The sequence below is a fragment of the Myotis myotis genome, unplaced genomic scaffold (assembly GCF_014108235.1).
Source record: "Myotis myotis isolate mMyoMyo1 unplaced genomic scaffold, mMyoMyo1.p scaffold_m19_p_19, whole genome shotgun sequence".
Classification (NCBI taxonomy): Eukaryota; Metazoa; Chordata; class Mammalia; order Chiroptera; family Vespertilionidae; genus Myotis; species Myotis myotis.
The window spans coordinates 10549449-10572272 of NW_023416323.1; the positions used below are offsets into that span (position 1 = coordinate 10549449).

At 47.0% G+C, this 22824-nt stretch overlaps 1 protein-coding gene across 1 annotated transcript; it reads left to right on the forward strand.

The window, feature by feature from the left end:
- The first annotated feature begins 1041 nt into the window (after positions 1–1041).
- On the forward strand, positions 1042–19378 carry NPHS1 (NPHS1 adhesion molecule, nephrin). The gene is made up of 29 exons (XM_036346907.1): positions 1042–1619; positions 1727–1942; positions 2018–2140; positions 2349–2477; positions 3010–3091; positions 3452–3555; positions 3738–3865; positions 3954–4125; positions 4315–4472; positions 4674–4818; positions 4987–5111; positions 6511–6697; positions 6858–6987; positions 7154–7326; positions 7749–7889; positions 7970–8110; positions 8642–8763; positions 9631–9802; positions 9901–10057; positions 10133–10284; positions 11833–11944; positions 12028–12209; positions 13968–14024; positions 15677–15796; positions 15922–15946; positions 16053–16128; positions 16270–16363; positions 16458–16573; positions 18738–19378. The coding sequence occupies exons 1-29, from the start codon at positions 1268–1270 to the stop codon at positions 18867–18869; spliced, it is 4023 nt and encodes a 1340-aa protein (XP_036202800.1). The 5' UTR covers positions 1042–1267; the 3' UTR covers positions 18870–19378.
- Positions 19379–22824: the final 3446 nt, after the last annotated feature.

Sequence of the window (22824 nt, forward strand, 5' to 3'; positions counted from 1 at the left end):
ATATATATATATATATATATATATATATAGAGAGAGATAGAGAGAGAGAGAGAGAGAGAGAGAGAGAGAGAGACATAGTTAAAGGTTGACTGAGATTAACCACCTAATGGAGAGAAAGGAGAATAGAGAAAGACATGGAGACAAAAGAAACTCAGATAGAGAAAGATAGAAAGATAAATCAAGCCCTGATCAGTGTGGTTCAGTTGGTTATATATTGGGCTGTGCACCAATATTGTTCTGTTGCTGGTTCAATTCCTAGTCAAAGCACATGCACAGGTTGTGGGCTCAATTTCTAATAGGGGCTGTGCAGGAGGCAGTCAATCTGATGTTTCACTCTCACATTGATGCTTCTCTCTAAAAAAATCAATAAAAATAGAAAGATAAATCAAGATGGATAGATGGAGAGAGACAGACACAGAAGAGACAGGGAAAGACAGAGGGAAGTTACATGAACTAGATAGAATTCACAAGGCCCTTGCCATAGGGTACCTAGCTGGGCTCAGTGCTGACAGCTCTATACCCTGGCACAGTTAGTGCTGGTGATCTTAGACACTACCTTTCACTCCCACCCATGCTGGCTGCCTTGAACCCTGCACACTTGCACCTTAGACACTCATATACACTCACACACTTGGCAGATACTTTCACAGATCACAATTCACTCACCTTCCCCACACTCACACGAATGCTCACTCACAATGAACTTCACACACACGTGCACAGAAAGGGAAAGATAGCTGCACTCTCCCAGTCTCTCATACACACTCTTGCACACTCCCCAGCGACATTCCTAATGTCACTGAGGGGGTAATGTTTACTCAGGGAAGGAAGGGACTTGCCAAGGTCATGTACCAGGGCAGGGAAGAGCCAGGCCCAGCTCTCTGCTCTCCATGATGAGCTGGGACCGCCTGGGTCTGACTTGCACTCCTTCATGGAGTCATGGGGGCTGGGGAGGCACCAAGGAATATGCCTGGCATGTGCTGACAGGGGATTTCATGCTCCAGCTGGGCTGGGAGGAGCCTGCTGGACAGAGTACTGGAGCTAGAGACTTGAGAGGGTGTCTCGGGAAGGTAGCAGTGCAAGGACACGATCAGGTTGGGTCCCAGAATGAGGCTCAGCTCTGCTACTGACCTCATCGGCCTCATTGCTCTCCTTGGCTTGTAGGGCCTGCTGGACTCTGACAGCGGGTCTTCCCTGGGGGGCTGTGAGTGGTGAAAGGAAAGCAGGGATTGGGGTGGCAGGAGAGAAGAAAGACAAATAGAGACTTATGGGGAAGGAGAGAGAAATAGAGAGAAAGACAGGAGAAGGTAGAATGGAAGGTACTCAGGGCAGGGAGAGAGATAGAAAGACAGAAGGGGAAAGAGAGGGAGAGAGTAAGAGAGGGAGAGATAGACTCATGGAAAGAAAGAAAAGCAGGGAGAGAGAAGGAGACAGATGGCAAAAGAGAGACAAAGAGAAAAGCAAGAGACAGAGACATAGGGAGAGGGACCCAGAGAAAGCCAGGGGCAGACACAGGAGGCAGCCAGTGGGCATTGCAGGAGCCACAGACAGAGAGCATGGAGTGGCCCTGAGGATCCCCATCCGGGCTCCCTTGCTCCTCATGGGAATGCTGACCACAGGTAAGTGGGATCCTGGCCTTGTGATCTAGTGTTAAGACGCCCTCATTTCCCACTCACATTCTCCAGACAGACCCTCTGTCCTCCCCTGCTGACTTTTCTGTCCCCAGGCCTGGCCCAGTTGCAGATCCCTGCCTCAGCCTCCAGAGGCTTCTGGGCTCTGCCTGAAAACACGACGGTGATGGAGGGGGCTGCCGCTGAGCTTCGATGTGGGGTCAGTGCCCCTGGCAGTACCGTGCAATGGGCCAAAGATGGACTGCTCCTAGGTCCCGACCCTAGGATCCCTGGCTTCCCACGCTACCACCTGGCAGGCAACCCTTCTAGAGGTAAGGGATCAGAGCCTGGACCCTGAGCTGTCAGCAGAAGCTGACTGTGGCCCTGACCTTGGGTCCTACCTGCAGGTGAATTCCACCTGCATATTGAAGCATGTGACCTCAGTGATGATGCCGAGTATGAGTGCCAGGTCGGCCGCTCAGAGACAGGGCCTGAGCTCGTGTCTCCCAGAGTGATCCTCTCCATTCTGGGTATGGGTGAGAGATACCCCCTGCCCCCAGAACCCATGAGTCTGTACTCCCAGTCCTCTCCTACCCCAGGACCCATGAGTACAAGCCCCCAGCCTCTCCTTCCTCAGATCCAGGTTGCAGAACTAATTTCATGAGCAATGAGACTCAAAGCCCAAACCCTCATATCCTTCTCGGTGGTGTCGGCTTACCCCAGACCCTTTCTCACCAGTGCCCCCCAAGATGCTTCAGCTGACCCCTGAGGCAGGGAGCACAGTCACGTGGGTAGCTGGGGAGGAGTACGTGGTCAGCTGTGTGTCTGGGGACGCAAAGCCAGCACCTGACATCACCTTCCTTCAAAGTGAGTGTGGATGAACTGCTAACGGGAGTGTGAGGCCCCCGGAGTTGGGAGGTGGTGTTCCTGCCCAATACCCTTCTAGGGGCCCCAGAAAATATGACATTTCTGAGGTGGGGACACCAGCTTGGGGAGATGCTGAGGCCAGCATGGAATCTGGTGGAGACATCCAGGGAAAGGCACCAAGGAAATCACAAGGCTGCTGGTCTGGGACTCAAGGAAGAGGCTGAGGCTCCAGATAGAGATATGGTGTCATCGTTGGTGCAAAAAATGAGAAGCTGAGTAATGGATGTGGGTGATACACCCAACAAGGATGGGATGGGATGGGAGGGGAGGGGTGAGGAGAGGCCCAGGACCCAGCCCTGAGGACTCTGGGATTCAGGAAGTCCTGAATGTGTGAAGGGAACGAAGCTAGTGCTTTTCCTCCAGAACCAAGAGAGAGGGGACAGTATGTCCACCCTATGATTTCCAGGCCAGGATCCCCAGGACCCACCTTGGGGAGAACCTGGCACCCCTTCTGCTCTCTTATTACCCCAAGGTGGACAAATAATTTCAGACATCACTACTAACGTGAATGAGGGATCCCAGGAGAAACTCTTCATCACAGAGGCCACAGCCAGGTATGGGAATTGGGATGCCCTACCCTTAGCCTGAACCCCAAAGTTCTCCATGAAAATGCCATGCCCCAGGGATTCAAGCATGGAAACCTGGGTCAGGTATGAATATCTGGGACCCAATTCTTCACTATGATCCTCCAAAACTTCTTCATGGGAATCCCAGTTCCAGGACAAAGATTTTGGCCATGTGTGGGCCTCTGGGACCCCAATTCCCATTCCTGATCCCCCAAATCTCTTCCATGGAACTCCAGATCCTAGAAGAAATCAGCATGGAGACTTAGACCAGGTGTGGGGACCTCTTTACCCTAATTCCCCAGATTTAAGATAATGACTGAGTTTAGAACTCCAACCCCTCCCCCACAGGGTGACACCCCAGAGCTTGGATAATGGGCAGTTACTGGTCTGTGAGGGATCCAGCCCAGCTTTGGATATCCCTATCAAGGTCTCAATCACCATGAATGTTCTGTGTAAGTGGGGAACTGAGTGGATTATGGGCACTGGGGACAGGGAGCAGGAGTTGGACGTACTTGGGGCATACATGGATTATGAATGGTTCTGGCTCTCAAAGAGAAACATGAGGGTTCAGACTGGGGAGCTTGGAAAGAGTGGATGGGCTCCCCAGACCCACCAAGTGACTGCTGCTCTCCAGTCCCCCCAGGACCCCCTGTGATTGAGTGGCCAGGTCTGGAAGAGGGACATGTGCGGGCAGGGCAGAGCTTGGAGCTGCTGTGCATGGCCCGAGGAGGGAATCCACCAGCTACACTGCAGTGGCTGAAGGTGAGGGCAGAAACAGGCACGAGGGTGGGGAGCAGGGCAGATATAAGGAGCTGGCCTTGAGCTGGTCCAGCTTTGTTCCTATCTCCAGAATGGCCAGCCCATGTCCACAGCATGGGGCACAGAGCACACTCAGGCAGTGGCCCGAAGCATGCTAGTAATGGTCATACGGCCAGAAGATCATGGGGTGAGGCTCAGCTGTGAGGCCCACAACAGCGTATCTAAAGAGATCCAGGAACGTGGGATCACACTGCAGGTTACCTGTGAGTCCTGGTGCCACATGTCCATCTGTCAGACCGTGCACCAGAGAACCATTTGTTTGTGTCTCCAAAGCATGCCTGTCTAATGCCAAAGATCTTGTCATCTGTCCCCAGTTCCCTGTCTTTCTGGGCAGGTCTGTGAGGCATCTAGCCCTGCTTAGTGTCTCTCCCCTCTGTCCATCATCCCTGCAGTTCCTCCCAGTGCTATTACTATCCTGGGATCTGCATCCCAGACTGAGAACAAGAATGTGACTCTCTCCTGCATCACTAAGTCCAGTCGCCCACGGGTCCTGCTGCGGTGGTGGCTGGGCTGGCGGCAGTTGTTGCCCACAGAGGAGACGGTCATGGATGTGAGGCAGGGGCCAGACTCCTGGGTCTGAGGGAGGAGGGAGTTGAGGGCATTTTTCTTGGATCTGGGAGAGAATGCCTTGGGGAGCATGGACTGGGGCCTGGACCTCCTGGGTTACTGCTGGGGTATAGAGTGGGCTCAGGCCTTCTGGTCCATGGATGAGGGTGCTCTAGTCCCTAGTTCTGAAGCTCTTCCCTGCCAGGGCCTTCATGGTGGCCACATCTCCATGTCCAACCTGACGTTCCTGGTGCGACGGGAGGACAATGGTCTGACCCTCACCTGCGAGGCCTTTAGTGAGGCCTTCACTAAAGAGACCTTCAAAAAGTCACTCACTCTGAACGTGAAATGTGAGCCCCCATTCTCACCCCGGCTCTCACCCCCGCGGGAGCGGGGGGGGGGGGGGGGGGGGGGTTGGGGAGGGGGGGGCCGCAAGGCCAGGCAGGGGACTGCCTCCTGACTTAGAGACCCTACCCTTGGGCCTCAGCCCAGAGAGAAAGCCACTCTTTCTGTCTCAGATCCTGCCCAGAAGCTGTGGATCGAGGGGCCCCCAGAGGGGCAGCCCCTCCGGGCTGGAACCCGGGTGAAGCTGGTGTGTTTGGCCATTGGAGGCAACCCAGACCCCTCCCTCACCTGGTACAAGGTCAGTGCCAAGCAAGGGCTGGAGTGGCCAAGAATGTGAGGAAAGGATGAGGCCCTGTCTCTTCTCCAATCTTGGGAAATCTTGAAAAATACTAGAGATTTCAAGTTTTGGCAGGGAATTGGAAAAGGCAGACAAATACCATAATAATTAAATTGAATCCAAGGGAAATCTTGGGAATTCTGGGAAATCAGTGAGAATCTTATCTCAAATGAAGGAATTTTTAATCAGGATTGGGAATTCTATAGAAAAGGCAATTAATTTATTAAAGGAAAATCTGGTGAACCTCAGAATTCAGGTGAAATGGCAGAGATTTTAGGGAAAGACTAAGAATTCCAGGAACAGCCGAAACCGGTTTGGCTCAGTGGATAGAGCGTTGGCCTGCGGACTGAAAGGTCCCAGGTTCGATTCCGGACAAGGGCATGTACCTGGGTTGCGGGCACATCCCCAGTAGGAGATGTGCAGGAGGCGGCTGATTGATGTTTCTCTCTCATCGATGTTTCTAACTCTCTATCTCTCTCTCTTCCTTTCTGTAAAAAAATCAATAAAATATATTAAAAAAAAAAAAAAGAATTCCAGGAACAAAGACAATGATGGGTAAAGGCTAGATATTTGGGGAAAGATAAGTAATTCCACAGAGCATTGAAAATCCATTAATTAATATTAAATTGAATTCTTAGGATTTGGGGGTAAGTGAATAAAATTCTGGTAAAATTAAAAAGAAGTCTGACAGGATTCTGGGAAGATCTTGGGAATTTAGGGAGCTAGTAAAAATTCTAGGGGAAAAACTAAGAATTACAGGGATGAAATGAAACTTCATTTAATTGGATGGAATTCTGGGGAAATGCCAAGACTTTGGGCCACACAAAGGATTCTAGTAAAAGATGAGGATTCAGAAATCTGTGGAAAGACAATTGGATTAAAGGAATGGTCAAAGGAAATTTGGGGAGAAAATGGGAATGCTAAGAAAAAGAATCAAAGGGAAAAAATGAAGGAATTCTGGGAAAGGCTTGGGAATTCCAAGGGAGTTTCCTAGAGTTTGGTGTTTAGTAAATGTAGCTGGAATGGATTTTGAGGAATGCGCCTGAGGGTTGGCAGGAGCACCACAATCGCAGGCCTCCGGAAAGCAGAGGAGGCTGGACAAGGGTGAGGCGGTGGAAACGGAGGAGCGATCAGACAGCAACACAGCTGGGCTTGGGAGGCCCAGGTTGGTCAGGAGAGATTCCAGCTTGGGGCGATCAATTCCAGTCTCTTCCTCTGCCCTAGCAAGGTGCCCGCGGAAGGGGGCGCCTTTTCTTCATCACACAAGGCTTTGTCTGGGCTAGTGACTGCCAACCCAGTGGGAGGTCTCGGGCGGGAATGGCAGGGCTACCCCGGACCTCTAGTCAGTCTCCGCCCTCAGGACTCACGCACCGTGACCGAACCGCGGCTGCCCCAGGAGCCGCGGCGCGTGCAGTTGGGAAACCTGGAGAAGTCAGGGAGCACCTTCTCCCGTGAGCTGGTGCTCGTCACGGGTCCATCGGACAACCAGGCCAAGTTCACGTGCAAAGCGGGCCAGCTCAGCGCGTCCACGCAGCTTGTGGTGCAGTGTAAGGGCTCCAATGGCCGGGTTGATCGGGAAGGCTTGGCCAGAGGGTAACTGAGCCAGAGCCGGTCTGGGGGCGGGGGGCGGGGCTGGGCCCGGCCTGGTGTCAGGACCTGGGCCTCCTCTTCACCCCCGAATCTCACTCTTCTGACCCGTTCTCGAAGTTCCCCCAACTAACTTGACGATCCTGGCCAACGCGTCGGCGCTGCGCCCCGGGGATGCCTTAAACTTGACGTGCCTCAGCATTAGCAGCAACCCTCCGGTCAACTTGTCCTGGGACAAGGAAGGGGAGAAGTGAGAGTGCGAGTGGCCCGCCCCTCCCTTGCTCCGGCCAAGTCCCTGTACCTTCGGAGTCCCGCTCCTGCCCTGCCTGCTGTCCTGCCCAGTAGCCATCCCACCTCTGCCTGTGCTCCCACCCCGGCACCAGCCTGACGCGACCCCGCCCCCGCCCTGTCCACAGGCTGGAAGGCGTAATCTCACCGCCCCGGAGCGCCCCATTCAAAGGCTCTGCGGCTGCCAGGAGCATTCTCCTGAGAATGTCATCTGGTGACCATGGCCACCGTGTGACCTGCCGTGCCCACAGCATTCAGCTTCGGGAAACCGTGAGCGCCTTCTACCGACTCAACGTGCTGTGTATGTGTGCTGGCCTGAAGGCCTGGAACCCCTCCATTCCCTCCTGACCCCATATCACTGGGGTCTTCACCTTGGTACGGTCCTTGACCTCCATCCTAACCCTTAAAACTTTCCTGACCTTTATCCTGACCACAGCCAGGCATCAACTCCTATCCTGCCCAAACCCCCTCTTGCCTTTGTCCCCATAACTCCTGGCAGATTCCCATTCCGAACACTCTCTCCATCCTTAAACCTGACTCTGCCCTCTACCCCTTTCCTAAACTGGATCCTAACCACTAACCTCCAAGCTTAATTCTGTACTTGTCCAATTGAATCTAGTTGCAATCCCGACTTTAAACCTGTTTATCTGTACCTGATTGCAAATTTGTCCCAGTCTCAAACCTTAACAACAATCTTGACTCCCAACGGTGCCCCCTCCGCAGACCCTCCAGAGTTCTTGGGGGAGCAGGTGTTTGTGGTAACTGCAGTGGAACAGGGCCAAGCACTGCTGCCTGTGTTAGTGTCTGCCAACCCGGCCCCGGAGGCCTTCAACTGGACCTTCCGTGGTTACCGCCTCAGCCCAGGTGCAGGAATGGGCATGAAAAGGGGTACAGGTATTCAGAAAGGGAGCACCTGGCAAACCCCTCACCCTGACCTCTCCCAGCTGGTGGGCCCCGGCATCGCATCCTGTCTGGTGGAGCTCTGCAGCTGTGGAATGTGACCCGCGCTGACGATGGCTTCTATCAGCTGCACTGCCAGAACTCAGAAGGCACTGCTGAAGCTCTAGTGCGGCTTGATGTACACTGTGAGCCCCTTCATCACCCTAGGAAACTAGGCAGCTCTGGGATTCCCACCCATCATGGAAATGATATCCACCCAGGAACCTTGCTCACTGTGGAGTCTCCTTATTGTGGAAGCTCTGCCCACCCAGGGATATTCACCCATCCTGGAAACCTCTCACTCTGGGAGCCCCAACTTTAATGGAACCGTGCCCACTTTGGCTACACTGACCACTAGAGAGATCCTACATGATTTCTGTCCAGACAGTGGATCCACCTACATGGATCTACCTGTTAAGCCCACTGTGGAAGCCCCACCTCCATGCAATTCTGGAAGTCTACCCGACCTGCCCTCATCACCATAGAGACACAGTACAGGGTTGGGACAACCTCACTAATCCTGGGAACTATTCCAAGTGCTCCACGTAAAGGGCAGACTGTATCATACCCATAACTTCCAAGGACACCTCTAAGATACCTCTCCCACCTGGGACCCTCTTCCACCATGGCCTGTCTGGGTCCAAGTGCTTTCCCCAAGTTCCTGCCTCCTTTTCCAGATGCTCCCACCATCCGAGTTCTCCAGGACCCTACTGAGGTGAATATTGGGGGTTCTGCAGATATAGTCTGCACCGCTGATGCCAATCCCATCCTTCCAGGGATGTTCAACTGGGAAAGACTGGTGAGGATCGAATCTTTGGTAAATGGAGGTGGGGCTTGGAAATGTGGTTTCTTAACTGTTAGCTCCTTGGGAAGAAGGGTCACATCTATATGACCCTAAATAACTGTATACATATCAGGGCATTCTCCAAGAACTAACTGTTGAATGGCAGATGAATGGATGGATAACTGGATTGATAACCAGGTGGGCAGGGGGATGGATATGTAGATTGATAGGTAAATGGGTTGATGAATAGGTGGATGGAGGGATGAGTAGATGGAAAACAGATAAACAAATGGACAAGTGAATGAATGGATAAAAGGGTAAATGGATGGCTAGATAATCGAATGAGAGAAATGAGTAGATGAATGGATTAGATCAGAAAGTAGATGGAAGGATAGATACTCCATCAGTATAAAGATGTCTGTGGTAGGATGATAAATGAATGGATGAAGAGATGGAAAGATGGATGAATTGATAAACAGATGAATGTACTTATGAATGTGTGCATGTATGAGTGAATAGATAGGACAGATGGGTGGAGAGATGAAAGGGCAAATAGATGGATAGATATAAGGAAAACAAATGGTTAGATGAATGAATGGGTAAATGGATGAATGGATGGGAGGAAAGGTGGATGGATTGGTAGACAAGTGGATGAATAGGTGCATGGTTAAATAGATGGATATGTGGATAAATGTCTCCATGAATGAATGGTTGGATAAATGGGTAGGTGAATGGATGGATGATAGGGGGGATATTTTTCTTTGCTATCTCTATAAAGAATGATTGTGGCTAGGAGAATGAGGCTACAGAAGGGACCCAGTTTTGGGGATAATGAAACTGGGGCAAGATGGGAGGCCATTTCCCTGATTCTTGGGCATCCAGGGAGAAGAGGAGGAGGACCAGAGCCTAGATGACATGGAGAAGATATCAAAGGGGTCCACAGGGCGTCTTCGTATTCACAATGCCAAGCTGGCTCAGGCAGGTGCTTACCAGTGCATCGTGGACAATGGTGTGGCACCTCCAGCCCGAGGGCTGGTCCGACTTGTGGTCAGATGTAAGTAAAACCCATGCCTCTGACTTCAAGGGCTGCCGCTAAACCTACAGCTCTCATGTCCTTCCAAATACTTCATGCTGACCTCCAACCTCTCCTAGTTTCCCCCCAGGTAGAACACCCCACACCTCTAACTAAGGTGGCTGCAGCTGGAGATAGCACCAGTTCCGCCACCCTTCACTGTCGTGCCAGAGGTGTCCCCAACATTGTCTTCACATGGACTAAAAATGGGGTCCCTCTGGATCTCCAGGATCCCAGGTGAGCCCAGGCCCAGCCAGATAACACTCCAGCCCCAGTCACGCTCCCTGAGTTCCTGTCATACCTCCTCTCCAGGTACACAGAACACACATACCACCAAGGTGGAATCCACAGCAGTCTCCTGACGATTGCCAACGTTTCTGCAGCCCAGGATTATGCTCTCTTCACATGCACAGCCACCAACCCCCTTGGCTCAGACCACACCAACATTCAACTCGTCAGCATCAGTACGCTGGGAGAGGACTGTGAGGGTGTTGGGAAGGTGCTTCCTGGGTCAAGCCCTAAGTCTCTAATTGGTCCCATATTGGCAGTGTTTCTGAAACCAGTGTTTTAGTAAGAATGGAGTTTTTGCCAACCTGAAAATTCTAATAGAGATTGGATCTGCAGGGAACCCACAACAACCAAAAAAAAAAGAGGAGGGGTCTTATTGGCTCAAGTAACTTAAAAATAGATTTTCAGGAGTCACTGAATCTAGGTTCAGCTGTCATCAAGCACTCTCCGTCTATCAGGTCTGCTTTTCTCTGTTGGCTTTTTTATAAGGCTTCTCATAGTGGGCTGTTAGATTTCCCAAGGAAACAGAATTTTTTCTTCTCTTAAAAGTGGTATGAAAAACAACAACAACAACAACAAAGAGAATAGTGGTATGAAAATACTGAACTAAGGTTTATTGGATCTACTTAGCTTCCAGCTGTAAACCAATCATGTGATCAGGGGAAGGTAACTCTTGTTGTCCAGGCCCTGTCATATGTCCATCCTATAAGTGGAGTCACTTCTATCAGAAGCATGTGGCCTGAGAATGTGGGCAAATGTTTCTCCAGAGGATACTCAGGGTTCTGTAACCAGAAGAAATAAGGGGAATGGAAGTGAGATAAGCACACAAAAAATCCACTGCAAGAAACATATATTATACAGTTGATCCAGTCATTCAGGGACATGTATAGAATGGGTCGGAAATATGAGTCACCCAATGAGCACGTTCTCAGCCAGGTAGAACAAAGCCACAGGCTTCCTTCTTGTTTCAGCTCTCATATGTAAATAAGTGCTCTTTTTGAAGTCTATTTGGTGCTACATATTTTTGTGCTCTTTATTAGTGGCTTTGCTATTTAAAATGGCTTCCAAGCATAGTGCTGAAGTGCTATCTGCTGTTCGTAAGTGCAAGAAGACTGTGATGTGCCATATGGAGAAAATACTTCTGTTGGAAAAGCTTTGTTCAGGAATGGGTAGAGCTGTTGGCTATGAGTTTGATGTTAACAAATCAACAAAATATATTAAATCAGGTGTCTTTCAACAGAAAAACACAAACAAGATCATGTAGTGGTTGTCTAATAAAGATGTGTGACTAGAGTCTTGTAGGAACCTAACCCTGCATTTTTCCTGGAAACAATCGTATGGTATTTGTTAATTCAGTGTCCACAATAACTTTATAGAACATAACCACCACAAATAATGAGAATTGACTATACATTTAAAGTCATTCTTAGGAAGCCCTAGCTGGTTTAGCTCAGTGGATAGAACATTGGCCTGTAGACTGAGGGTCCCAGATTTGATTCCCATCAAGGGCACATGCCCGGGTTTCATGCTCGATCCCTAGTAGGGGGCATGCAGGAGGCAGCCAATTAATGATTCTCTCTCCTCATTGATGTTTCTATCTCTCTCTCCCTCTCCTTTTCTCTCTGAAATCAATAATAATAAAAAATTCTTAGGAAGAATCTGGAAGGAATCTTCCAGGATCCTTTTGTATCCTCTGACTACTTTCCTCTTCCTTTTCCTTAAAGGCCGCCCTGATCCTCCATCTGGATTAAAAGTTGTGAGCCTGACCCCATACTCAGTGGGACTGGAGTGGAAGCCTGGCTTTGATGGGGGCTTGCCACAGAGGTTCCAAATCAGGTTGGTTCCTGTTAAGACAGGAAGAGGTGGCAGCCAACAGAGCTGGGGCACCCCCCTGAATGGCAGACCTCTCTCTCTTGCAGGTATGAGGCTCTGGAAACCCCAGGGTTCCTCTACATGGATGTCCTACCACCCCAGGCCACCACCTTCACACTGACTGGGCTGCAGCCTTCTACACGATACAAGATCTGGCTGCTGGCCAGTAATGCGCTGGGGGACAGCGGACTAGCTGACAAAGGATCCCAGATCTCTATCACTACCCCAGGTCAGAAGGGACAGTTTTGAGCAGAGTTCTTCAGAGGACTTAAAGGGTGGCATAGTGAAGTCAGTGCTATTATTACTCTTTTACAGATGAAGACACTGAGGCTCAGAGAGACTAACCTGAGCATGTTGACAACAACCTTAGCATATTGTCAAAGGCCACACGGCTGGAAGGAGCTAGAGATGAAATTAAAACTCAGGCAGATGATCTCCAGAGACTAGATTTTAGTAACTGAATGCTGAATGATACTGTTTGATGTGATTAATAACACAGGAAAATTAGAAAAGAGTTTGAATTGAATGAAAATGAAAACATTTGAAAATTGTGGGTGCAGCTAAAGCAGTGCTTTGCAGGAAATTTATAGCATTAAGTGTTCATATTAGATTTTAAAAAGATGGTCTCAAATTGATACTGCAAGAAACTAGAAAAAGAAGAGCAGATTAAACACAAGTAAACAAAAGGAAGGAAATAATAAAGGTAAGAACAGAAATCTGTGAGCTCAAAAACAGAAGAACAATAGAAAAATCAATGAAGCCAAAAGCTGCTTCTTTGAAAAGATCAATAACATTTATAAAGTTGATCAAGGCAAAAGAGAGAAGACATGAGTTAACCAATATCAGGAATGAAAGAGGGGACATTACCTTAAGGGGATAATAAGGAAGTATTATAAACAAATTTAGGCCAATAAATTCAGCAACTTTGATGAAATGGATAAGTTCTTTGAATATGACTAATGAGAACATTTTTGCCCCTGACAGGCCAATCAGTAATGTAATGACTAATCACAGTCTTATTCTGAGAAGTCTAGGTTTAAGTTCCAGCTCTGCAGAGTACTAGTTGTGAGACTGTAAGCAAGTTAGTTTAACCTCTTTGAGCCTCAGTTAAACCTCTTTGAGACACAGCTTCTAAAAATAAGGTATGCCTTAGTTTCTGAAAGTAAGGTTTATCTCACACAGTTGTGAGGATTAAATAAATAAATATATCTGAAGTGTTTAGAACAAGGCCCTGCACAAAGTAAGTGCTTGCCCCATGAAAGCACCCTCTTTCTGTCCTCCCCTTTCTGACAGAGCAGTCTTTTATCCATAGATGTATGGACCCGTTCCCATCTCTAAAATATTCCCTTCTCTCTCTCCTCCCTCCTGCCCCATTCCAGTCTTTCCTTTAAGAACTAAAGCATAAAGTATGACACTCAACTCCCTTTATCTAGAATTTATACCCCTATTAAGGGACCCTGAGAGCCAGCATATTTTTTAGTTAACCTGAAAAACTGACAATTCATGTTAAAAGAACCTTGCACACCATAAAACACTAAGCAACAATTATTATTATAGGCATTAGAATGGTTATTAATAGTATTATCATCCTTATCAGCAATTTCTAGTTCTTCTTGAAATATTCCTAGAAGCCATAAACCAGTTCCCATGAGTATCAAAATGGGATGAAAAGCTTAATAGGGCCGAAACCAGTTTGGCTCAGTGGATAGAGCGTCGGCCTGCCCACTGAAAGGTCCCAGGTTCGATCCCGGTCAAGGGCATGTACCTGGGTTGCGGGCACATCCCCAGTAGGAGATGTGCAGGAGGCAGCTGATCGATATTTCTCTCTCATCGATGTTTCTAACTCTCTATCTCTCTCCCTTCCTCTCTGTAAAAAATCAATAAAATATAGTTTAAAAAAAAAGAAAAGCTTAATAGGAAACTGAGATATTTAGGGCTTATCCCAGATTTTTTATGTTAATTAACAATCTTTTTATCTACCCCCTAGGTCTAGACCAGCCTTCTGGAGAACCTGACTACCAGCTGCCCACAGAGCAGCCTGCAGGTAAGTCCTCAATCCCCTGCAAATCCCTCTCTCCCCTGAGAATAGAACTTTCTGGTCTCTAAACCTGTCTCCTCTGCCTTACGGACATAGTCCCATAACGCTATTCCTGAGGCCCAAAACTATTTCCTTAGTTCTTACTCTTGCCTGAAAGAATTACCTGTTTTTATTCTCCATGTAGGGACTGTATCAGTTGGCTTTTGCTGCATAACAAACCACCCTAAACATGGGCACTTAGAGCAACAAACATTTCTCATGATTCTATGAGTGGCTGAGCAGTTCTAGTCTGGGCTTCAGTCAGTTGGCAGCTCAGCTGGGACTGGTTGGTCCAAGATGGCCTCCTCTTCACATATCTGACAATATGGCTCTTGGTCAGAACAATGGAAATAACTGGGCCACATATCTCTCCTTGGTTTGTTCACATGGAGGTGGTCTCAGGCGTCTCAAGAGCAGCAAGAGAGGGCACGCTCTGATTTACAAGCACCTTTCAAGTTTCTGATTCTGTCACATTTGCTATTGTCTCAGTGGCTGATGCAAGTGACATGGCTCACCTCCAAGTCAGTGTGGAAGGGGACTACTCGGAGTATGGATACAGGGGAAAATTATGACCATTTTGCAAACAGTCCCCTTCAAAACCTGAGAAAAAGGTTGCAAGTGACAGAAATTTGGCTGTTCTCAGTAATAAAAGGAACTGCATGGCACATGAAATTAAAAATTCCATGTATGGCTGGATTCAGGTCCTTAAATTTTTCACCAAGGATCTATTTATCACGCTCTCTCAACTTTGTCTTCATCTCAAGATGACTTCCTTCTCAGGTTCTTTCATCACAGGTACAAAATCTCTCACTCCTCCAGCTTTCATTCCACTTCTTAGCAGTCTGCAGAGGAGTGTCCTAAATGTTCAAGCAAAAATCTACCTTGGGTCAACTGCTGGTCTCTGAACTGATTACTATGAAAAGAGGGATGATTACTGTGTTGGGCCAGGCTGGGACATGTGGCCTCCATGAGTCCCACAGAACCATACCAAATGAGAGTGGGGGAGTGGCTATTTTCTCAAAGGAAAATGAGAGCTGTTATCAGAAGATGGGGAATGAATCCTGAACAAATGTCTACTTAGAAGGACTTAGTCTTGTCCTCAGAGATATAGCAGAGAAGTCTGATATTGTCTAGGATGTAAGTTTGTGCAAAGAGGAAGTCATTTGGGATAGAGTTGGAAGGGTGAATGGAAGTTGAGAAGAAAGGACATTTAATGATAGACAATTGACTATTTCAAGTGTTTATGGAAATAGCATGGTTAGTTTGTGTGGCTGGAGGGTCTAATACCAGGGTTTATGGTTGGCGGACAAGGCTGGAGATGTTGTAAGAGGCCAGATCACAGAAGGTCTTGAATCTCTAGCTGAGGAGCTGAAGTTCCTGCCTGAGTTCCTACATGGGGCTCAGGCAAAAGAAAGGCCCTCTGCTAGTGGTTTGACTTGAGAAAGGAGCCACCTGTCCTGAGGTGGCAAGGAGTGGACATGGAAACCCCAGTCCATCTGCTTCCCTGATCTATGAAGAGGGGTTTTGTCTGGTCAGGGATGGCTTTTTTCAGAGAACCCTGCTCTGAACTTAGAGTCAGCTGTTTTGAATTCACTAAGGGGGGTCCCTTCTACTCTCAGACTCCTCAGAGCTGCCCCTGATGCCTGTGCTGTTTGCTGTTGGGGGTCTTCTGCTGCTTTCTAATGCCTCCTGTGTTGGAGGATTCCTCTGGCAGCGGAGACTGAGGCGTCTTGCTGAGGGTGAGAAGACCCTTTCCCTGTTGGGGTTGAGGCCCAAGGGTGATGGGGAGCCCTGAAGGTCTTCCAAGGCCAGGTGGGCTTGGGGTGGGGGGTGTCTCTAACCCCCTTTTTTTTACTTTCCTCAGGCATCTCAGAAAAGACAGAAGCAGAGTAAGTGGGAATATTTTTCTATAAAAAGGCTCTGAGGGAGGAGGTTTGGGAGTGATTGGTGTCCGAGGGTCAACACCCAACTGCCTCCATACCTCTAACCTGGAAGGTCGGAGGAGGGCCCAATCAGAAATGAATATGAAGAGAGCCAGTGGACTACAGACCTGGACAAACAAAGCTCCACAGTGAGTGGGGGTGCTCCTGACAGCCCCAGTGACAGGGCATTGACAGCGACTAAAATCCCATTAGCTTCAGGTTATTGACCTTTCCAGGGAGTCAAAGGATGAAAAAACTATCTTGGTTTTTTTTGGGGGTGGTGTTGACAGGTTAGCACAACAGATGTAGAGCCATATTATCACTCCATGAAGGATTTCAGCCCCCAGCTGCTACCAACACTGGAGGAGGTATCTTATCCCAGAGGTGAGTTATGACCACATCAGAACTCCCCACTCATAGATACCCCTGACATCTGGACTGGGTACATGATCATTCCTTCTTTCTACTCCAACTTCAGGTCTCACAGGTCTTGAGGAGGAGAATATGGCTTTTCCAGGGCACCTATATGATGAGGTGGAAGGACTGTATGCCCCTTCTGGGACCTGGGCACCCCTCTACGATAAAGTACAGATGGTGAGATTTGTAGCTAGAGAAGTCTTTCCTGGCTAGTGCCCCAAACCCACATTCTACTACTTAGGGTAAGCTAGCTGCTATAACAAACAGGCCTGGCAATAACCCAGTGCCCTAAACAAGACAGTCTATTTTTTTTTCCTTACATAGTCGTCAGAAATGAGTGGCCCTACCTCACATGGTTATTACAGAATCCAAGTTCTTTCCATTATGGTCCTCTGCCATCCCCTAGAACATCATCCAAGCTTGCATTGATGGGCCAGGTCACTGGGGGCCTCAACCAGTGGAAGAGGAAAAGAGAATGTGATGGAGGCACAACTATGCCTTCTGGTCCAGGCCCAGAAATTACACATTCTACTCATTCTCCTGGTGAGAACATGGTCACATGGCCAAATCTAACTACAAAGGAGGCTGAGAAATGTAGTCTAGCTTGGCAGTTTTATGTCTTACTACAGCTATATTATTGTAGAAGAAAAAAGTATGCATTTTGTTGGATAGTTAGCCATCACCACTACACTGGCTAATCAGAGAGCTACGAGGGAAAAAATTTGACTCATTTAATCAAAATGTGAAGGCATAGAATTGTCTTCAGACCCACACAGCTGGACCAAGAATTTCCTCCTTAAAGATGTCCCCAGTAAAGCCAGGTTTGAACCCGATTAGACCGGAAACCTTCAAGGAAAAAGAATGCCTCTTTCCATTAGCTCCAATGCCCCAAATCTGACACTTATTGGTCTAGCTTGGGCCACATACTCATCATTGAACTACTGAGGCAGAGGGTGAAATGTGCTAATTAAACAGGTCTGGATCAGTGTCCACTCATGGCATTAGGGAGTAGGAGCCAGCCCCACTCAATGAACTGGATTGAGAGTGAGTGGCAGAGAGAACAGGAGAAGTGAGCATGGTAGCAAGACAGGCAAAAGCAACGGACAGTCACTTTATCATCAACTAACCCCCACTAACTGCCTTACAGTAAGGGAGGTGGGGCAGAACACCTGACTTTTGGTGTAGCCTTGGCTAATCCTGGCACCTCTGGGCCAAAGATTTCCCTCTGTAACATTGTCCCCAATGTTGTCCCTACCAGGGTGGACATAACTAGTACTATATAAAATGCTGTCCATGGTGCTGAACCACTTTTCCTGTAAAGGACCAGATAATAGATATTTTGGGCTTTGCAGGACATACTGTCCTCAAAACTACTAAACTCTGCCATTGTAGTGTAAAAGCACCCATAGACAATACATAGACAAACGAGTGTGGCTAAGTTCCAATAAAACTTTATTTTTGGGCACTAAATTTGAATTTCATATATAACAAATATTATTCTTCCTTTGATAGTTTCTCAGCCATCAAAAAATGTAAAACTGTTCTTAGCTTTTGAACAGTACAAAAACAGGCAGCAGGCCATATTTTGGCCCCTGGAAAATCTGCTGTAAAGTTTTCTGAGCTGAAACAATCATTTCTCCCAAACTTAGGGCAAAGCACATCCCCAGTAAGGACTGCTCTATGCGGTCTTTTTTCTTTTTTCTTTTGTGAGGAAATGTTTTGGCAATTCATAGGACTAACAGAATCACTATTCACATTTCACAATTCCCTTAGCCAATATCATGGGCTTTTAAAAGTTTCATAATCTTACATTAAAATTCTTTTTCTGACTGGAAATCTTGAGATATCTTGGTCTTGCTTAAAAATAATCCAGTTAGGTCCACCGGTGTGGCTCAGTGGTTGAGCATAGACCTATGAACCAGAAGGTTATTGTTCTATTCCCGGTCAGGGCACATGCCCAGGTTGTGGACTCGATCCCCAGTGTGGGGCATGCAGGAGGCAGCCAATCAATGATTCTCTCTCATCATCGATGTTTCTATCTCTCCCTCTCTGAAATCAATAAAAAATATATTAAAAAATAATCCAGTTAGTGGGGGTAGAGGATGAGAATATAGAGATATAGATAAATCAAGATTGACCAAGGGTTGATATCAAAGCTAGGTGATGTGGGAGTTCATTATAATCACTCTCATCTTTTTATATGTTGGCATTTCCCCCCATAATTAGAAGGTGAAACATTTTTCCCCTCTAGGAAGTTGCGTACGAGTGTGTATCCTCCACAGCTGCAATGGTGACCCACAGGGCATCTCTCTATGGTTCTAACTCCACCTTTGTTTGTCAGGACCCCTGTGACCTCCACTGGTCTGAGGACAAATATGAGGATCCAAGAGGAATCTATGATCAGGTGGCAGGAGACTTGGATCCTATGGAACCTGATTCTCTACACTTTGAGCTGAGGGGACATCTGGTGTGACAGGCTTCTCAACACCATTTTCCTACACTTGCAGGACATAACATTTCAGTGGTACCTTTCATTCCAGCCAGGGCTGCACTTGTGAGTTCCATAAGACACAAAGGGACTGGACTTTTTCAGAAGAGGACATGGAGGGCTGTGTGTAAGTGACAAAAATGATTCAAACTGGTGTCAAAGTATAACACCAGTTATACTGTGTTTAGAAGTTTCATTTCTAAAAGTAACTCCTGGGGTTACTTTTAGAAATGAAACTTCTCCGAAGGGACATTTCAATAATGAAAAGTTATCCTGAGGGTTTTTATGCTTTTTCAGATATGGAAAAAGATATTAAAAATTAAGCTCATTTATAGTTTAATTTGCATCTTAAATAGGTAATAATAAGTGGAATTTATGAACTATTCTTGTGTCCTACTTGTTTTATTATTTTTCAGTTATCTAAAATGTGATGTATAGCTCTAGCTGGTTTTGCTCAGTGGATAGAGCGTCGGCCTGCGGACCAAAGGCATGTACCTTGGTTGTAGGCTCCTCCCTGGCCTGGGCCCTGGTCAGGGCCCATGCAGAAGGCAACCAATCAATGTGTTTCTCTCAAATCAATGTTTCTCTCTGTCTTTTCCTCTCTCTTCCACTCTCCCTGAAAATCAATGGAAAAAATATCCTCGGGTGAGGATTAACAAGACAAACAAACAAAAAAGCATAATGTATAAACAGTACATACATGTAAACATAAATAGACTCTACAGAAAATAAAATAGACTATCAAAACAAGCTAGAAATAAATGAATTCATACTGCATAATTTCACTTACAGAAATTCTAAAATAGGCAAAGTTAACCTATGGTGAGAAGATTGGTGGTTATCTGGGGCCATGAAAAGGGAATTGACTGTAAAAGGGCATGGGGGATTTTTTTTGGCGGGGGGTGATGGAAATGTTGCATATCATGATTGTGATGCTGGTTACATGGGTGTATTGATTTATCAAAGATCATTAAACTGTACAGTTAAGATGAGTGCGTTTTGTGGTATGTAAATTATACCTTAATAAAGGTGACTTTAAAAACAGGCGCCATAATAAAGCAGCACAGCAAGATAATTCTTATTCTTTACATTGAATAATAGGAAAACATAACAGAAATCTATTTCCATGGAGAACAGAATATAGTTAAGTATAATCTTTCTTTAGGTATCCACTCCTACTTTATTTTTTTAAAATATATTTTATTGATTTCAGAGAAGAAGGAGAGAGAGAGAGAGAGAGAGAGAGAGAGAGAGAGAGAGAGAGAGAGAGAGAGAGAAACATCAATGATGAGAGAGAATCCTTGATTGGCCGCCTCCTGCACGCCCCACACTGGGGATGGAGCCCTCAATCGAATTGAGACATCCTGGTTGACCCTCAACCACTGAGCCACGCTGGTCAGGCCACTCCCACTTTATTAATAATGTTATTAAAACTTTATTTCGCCACGGTCGCTGCGCCCCACACTGAGAGGCTAGAGGCGGCGCCAGGCGTGGCCCTGAGGGAGCGACTGGGCAGACGGAGTGGGCGCGGGAGGGGGCAGCGGGCCAGCGGGAGGCGAGCCCGCTAGGAGAGCCCTCGCTCCCGCCGCTCTCCGCCAACGGGGCGAAATAAGCGGCGCCGCCAGCAGGGGCTGCGCCTCCAGGAATCCCTAGGTTTTGTGTGTGTTTTTTCCTTTCCCCGCTCCTCACCGCCCTCCCGGGTCCCGTCCAGGTGGGGACTCCAGAGCGGAATGCAGTGGCGTCCAACCCCAAAAGCGGGGCTTGGGGGCGGGGTGGGGGGGTGGGTGCGGGGACCTGCTCACAGAGCTCCAGGGAGATTCCCGAAGCCTTCCCTTTTCTGAGAATGTGAGTGCTGTTCAAAAATTAGACTTTTCAGATACAGTGGTGCAACAGAAACTGGATGCTATCAAGGATTGAATCCAGAGAGAAATAAGGAAAGAACTGAAAATCAAAGGAGCTGAAAATCTGAGGAAAGTCACAACAGATTTAAAAAAAAAAGTTTGGCTTATGTGGACAACATTTTGAAAAAAATTAAATAAAAAATTAGAAGAACTGCATCACTAGCTACAGGAACTAAGTGCACATATTGTATCAGGTCCAGAAGATGTTACAGAGAGTGGAGGGGAGGGAGAAGGTAGGTAGGGAAAGAGAGAGAAACATTAACTGGTTGCCTCCTGCACTCGCCCTGACCAGGGCCTGGGATCCAGCCTGCAATGAGGTACCTGCCCTAGACTGGCAATTGAACCCGTGATCCATCGCTCTAACCACTGAGCAACCGGCCAGGGCAGATGCTTAGCACTTTAGATTTATTATCGTCTCTAATACATTCATTCAAAGTTTATGACTATCTTCTAAGTATTGCGTTAGTTGCATCACAAAAGTTTTGATATGTAAACTTTTTTTTTTAAATATATTTTATTGATTTTTACAGAGAGGAAGGGAGAGGGATAGAGAGTTAGAAACATCGATGAGAGAGAAACATCGACCAGCTGCCTCCTGCACATCCCCTACTGGGTATGTGCCCGCAACCAAGGTACATGCCCTTGACCGGAATCGAACCTGGGACCTTTCAGTCCCCAGGCCGACGCTCTATCCGCGGAGCCAAACTGGCTAGGGCGATATGTAAACTTTTTAAACAATTATTTTTATTGAAAATATAATTAATAAGTAGCATTATGTAAGTTTAAGGTGTACAACATGTGTACATTTATATATTGCAATATGATTATCCCTATAGCATTAGCCAACACCTCTATCATGTCACATAATTATTACTTCTTTTTGTGGATGAGAACAATTAAGATCTAGACTCCTAGCGACTTTGACGTTTACAGTATTGTTGTCTATAATCGCTATGCTTTGCATTAGCATTCCAGGACTTATGTATCTACTAGTTTCTAGTTTATATGCTTAAACAGCATTTCCCAATTACCTTACCCTCCAGCCACTGATAACCACCTTTCTACTCTCTGTTTTTACAAGATCTTGGTTTTTTTAGAGTCCACATATAAGTGACATCATACGGTATTTGTCTTTCTCTGTCTGACTAATCTCACTTAGCATAATGCCCTCAAGCTCTAACCATGTTACAAGTGGCAGATGGTTTCTTTCTCATTGCTTAATAATATTTCATATTTTATGTGTATGTACACACATACATACCACATCTTCTTTATTTTTCACCTGTTGAGGAACACTGCAGTTGTTTTCATATCTTGGCTATTGTGAGTAATGCCACAATAAACATGAGAGTGCATATCTCTCTTTGATATCCTATTTTTATACCCTTAGATACTCGGGAGTGGGACTGCTAGATCATGTGGTAGTTCTACTTTTAATATTTTTTAGGAACCTCCAAACTGTTTTCCATAGTGACTGCACCAATTTACATTTTCATGAAAGCTGTACAAGGTGTCCATTATCTGTACAGTCTCGTAGCAGTCGCTATCTCTTAATGATAGCCATTTAGTTCCTCTGCCCACATTGTAATCAGATCATTTGTATTTTTAAAATGTATTTTTATTGACTTCACAGAGGAAGGGAGAGGGAGAGAGCGATGGAAACATTAATGATGAGAGAGAATCATTGATTGGCTGCCTCCTGCACAACCCCCACTGGGGGTTGAGCCCACAACCCAGGCATGTGCCCTTGACTAGAATCAAACCTAGGACCCTTCAGTCCACAGGCCGACGCTCTATCCACTGAGCCAAACCAGCGAGGGTGGCTCTGTTTTCCTTTGTGTTGATTTCATTCTCAGGTCGACTTCATTTGACCGACAAAGATGACCATTTACAGTTCTAAGATGGCATTCCACACGCTCAGTAGCCAAAGCACATCTTTTGCTAATAGTTCTGGAAAGTCCTGGGGCTGTCTTTCAACAGCTCAGCTTGGGTCTTCTGCCCAATCCCTGATCAATCATTGCCACCAGAAAACAAAATAT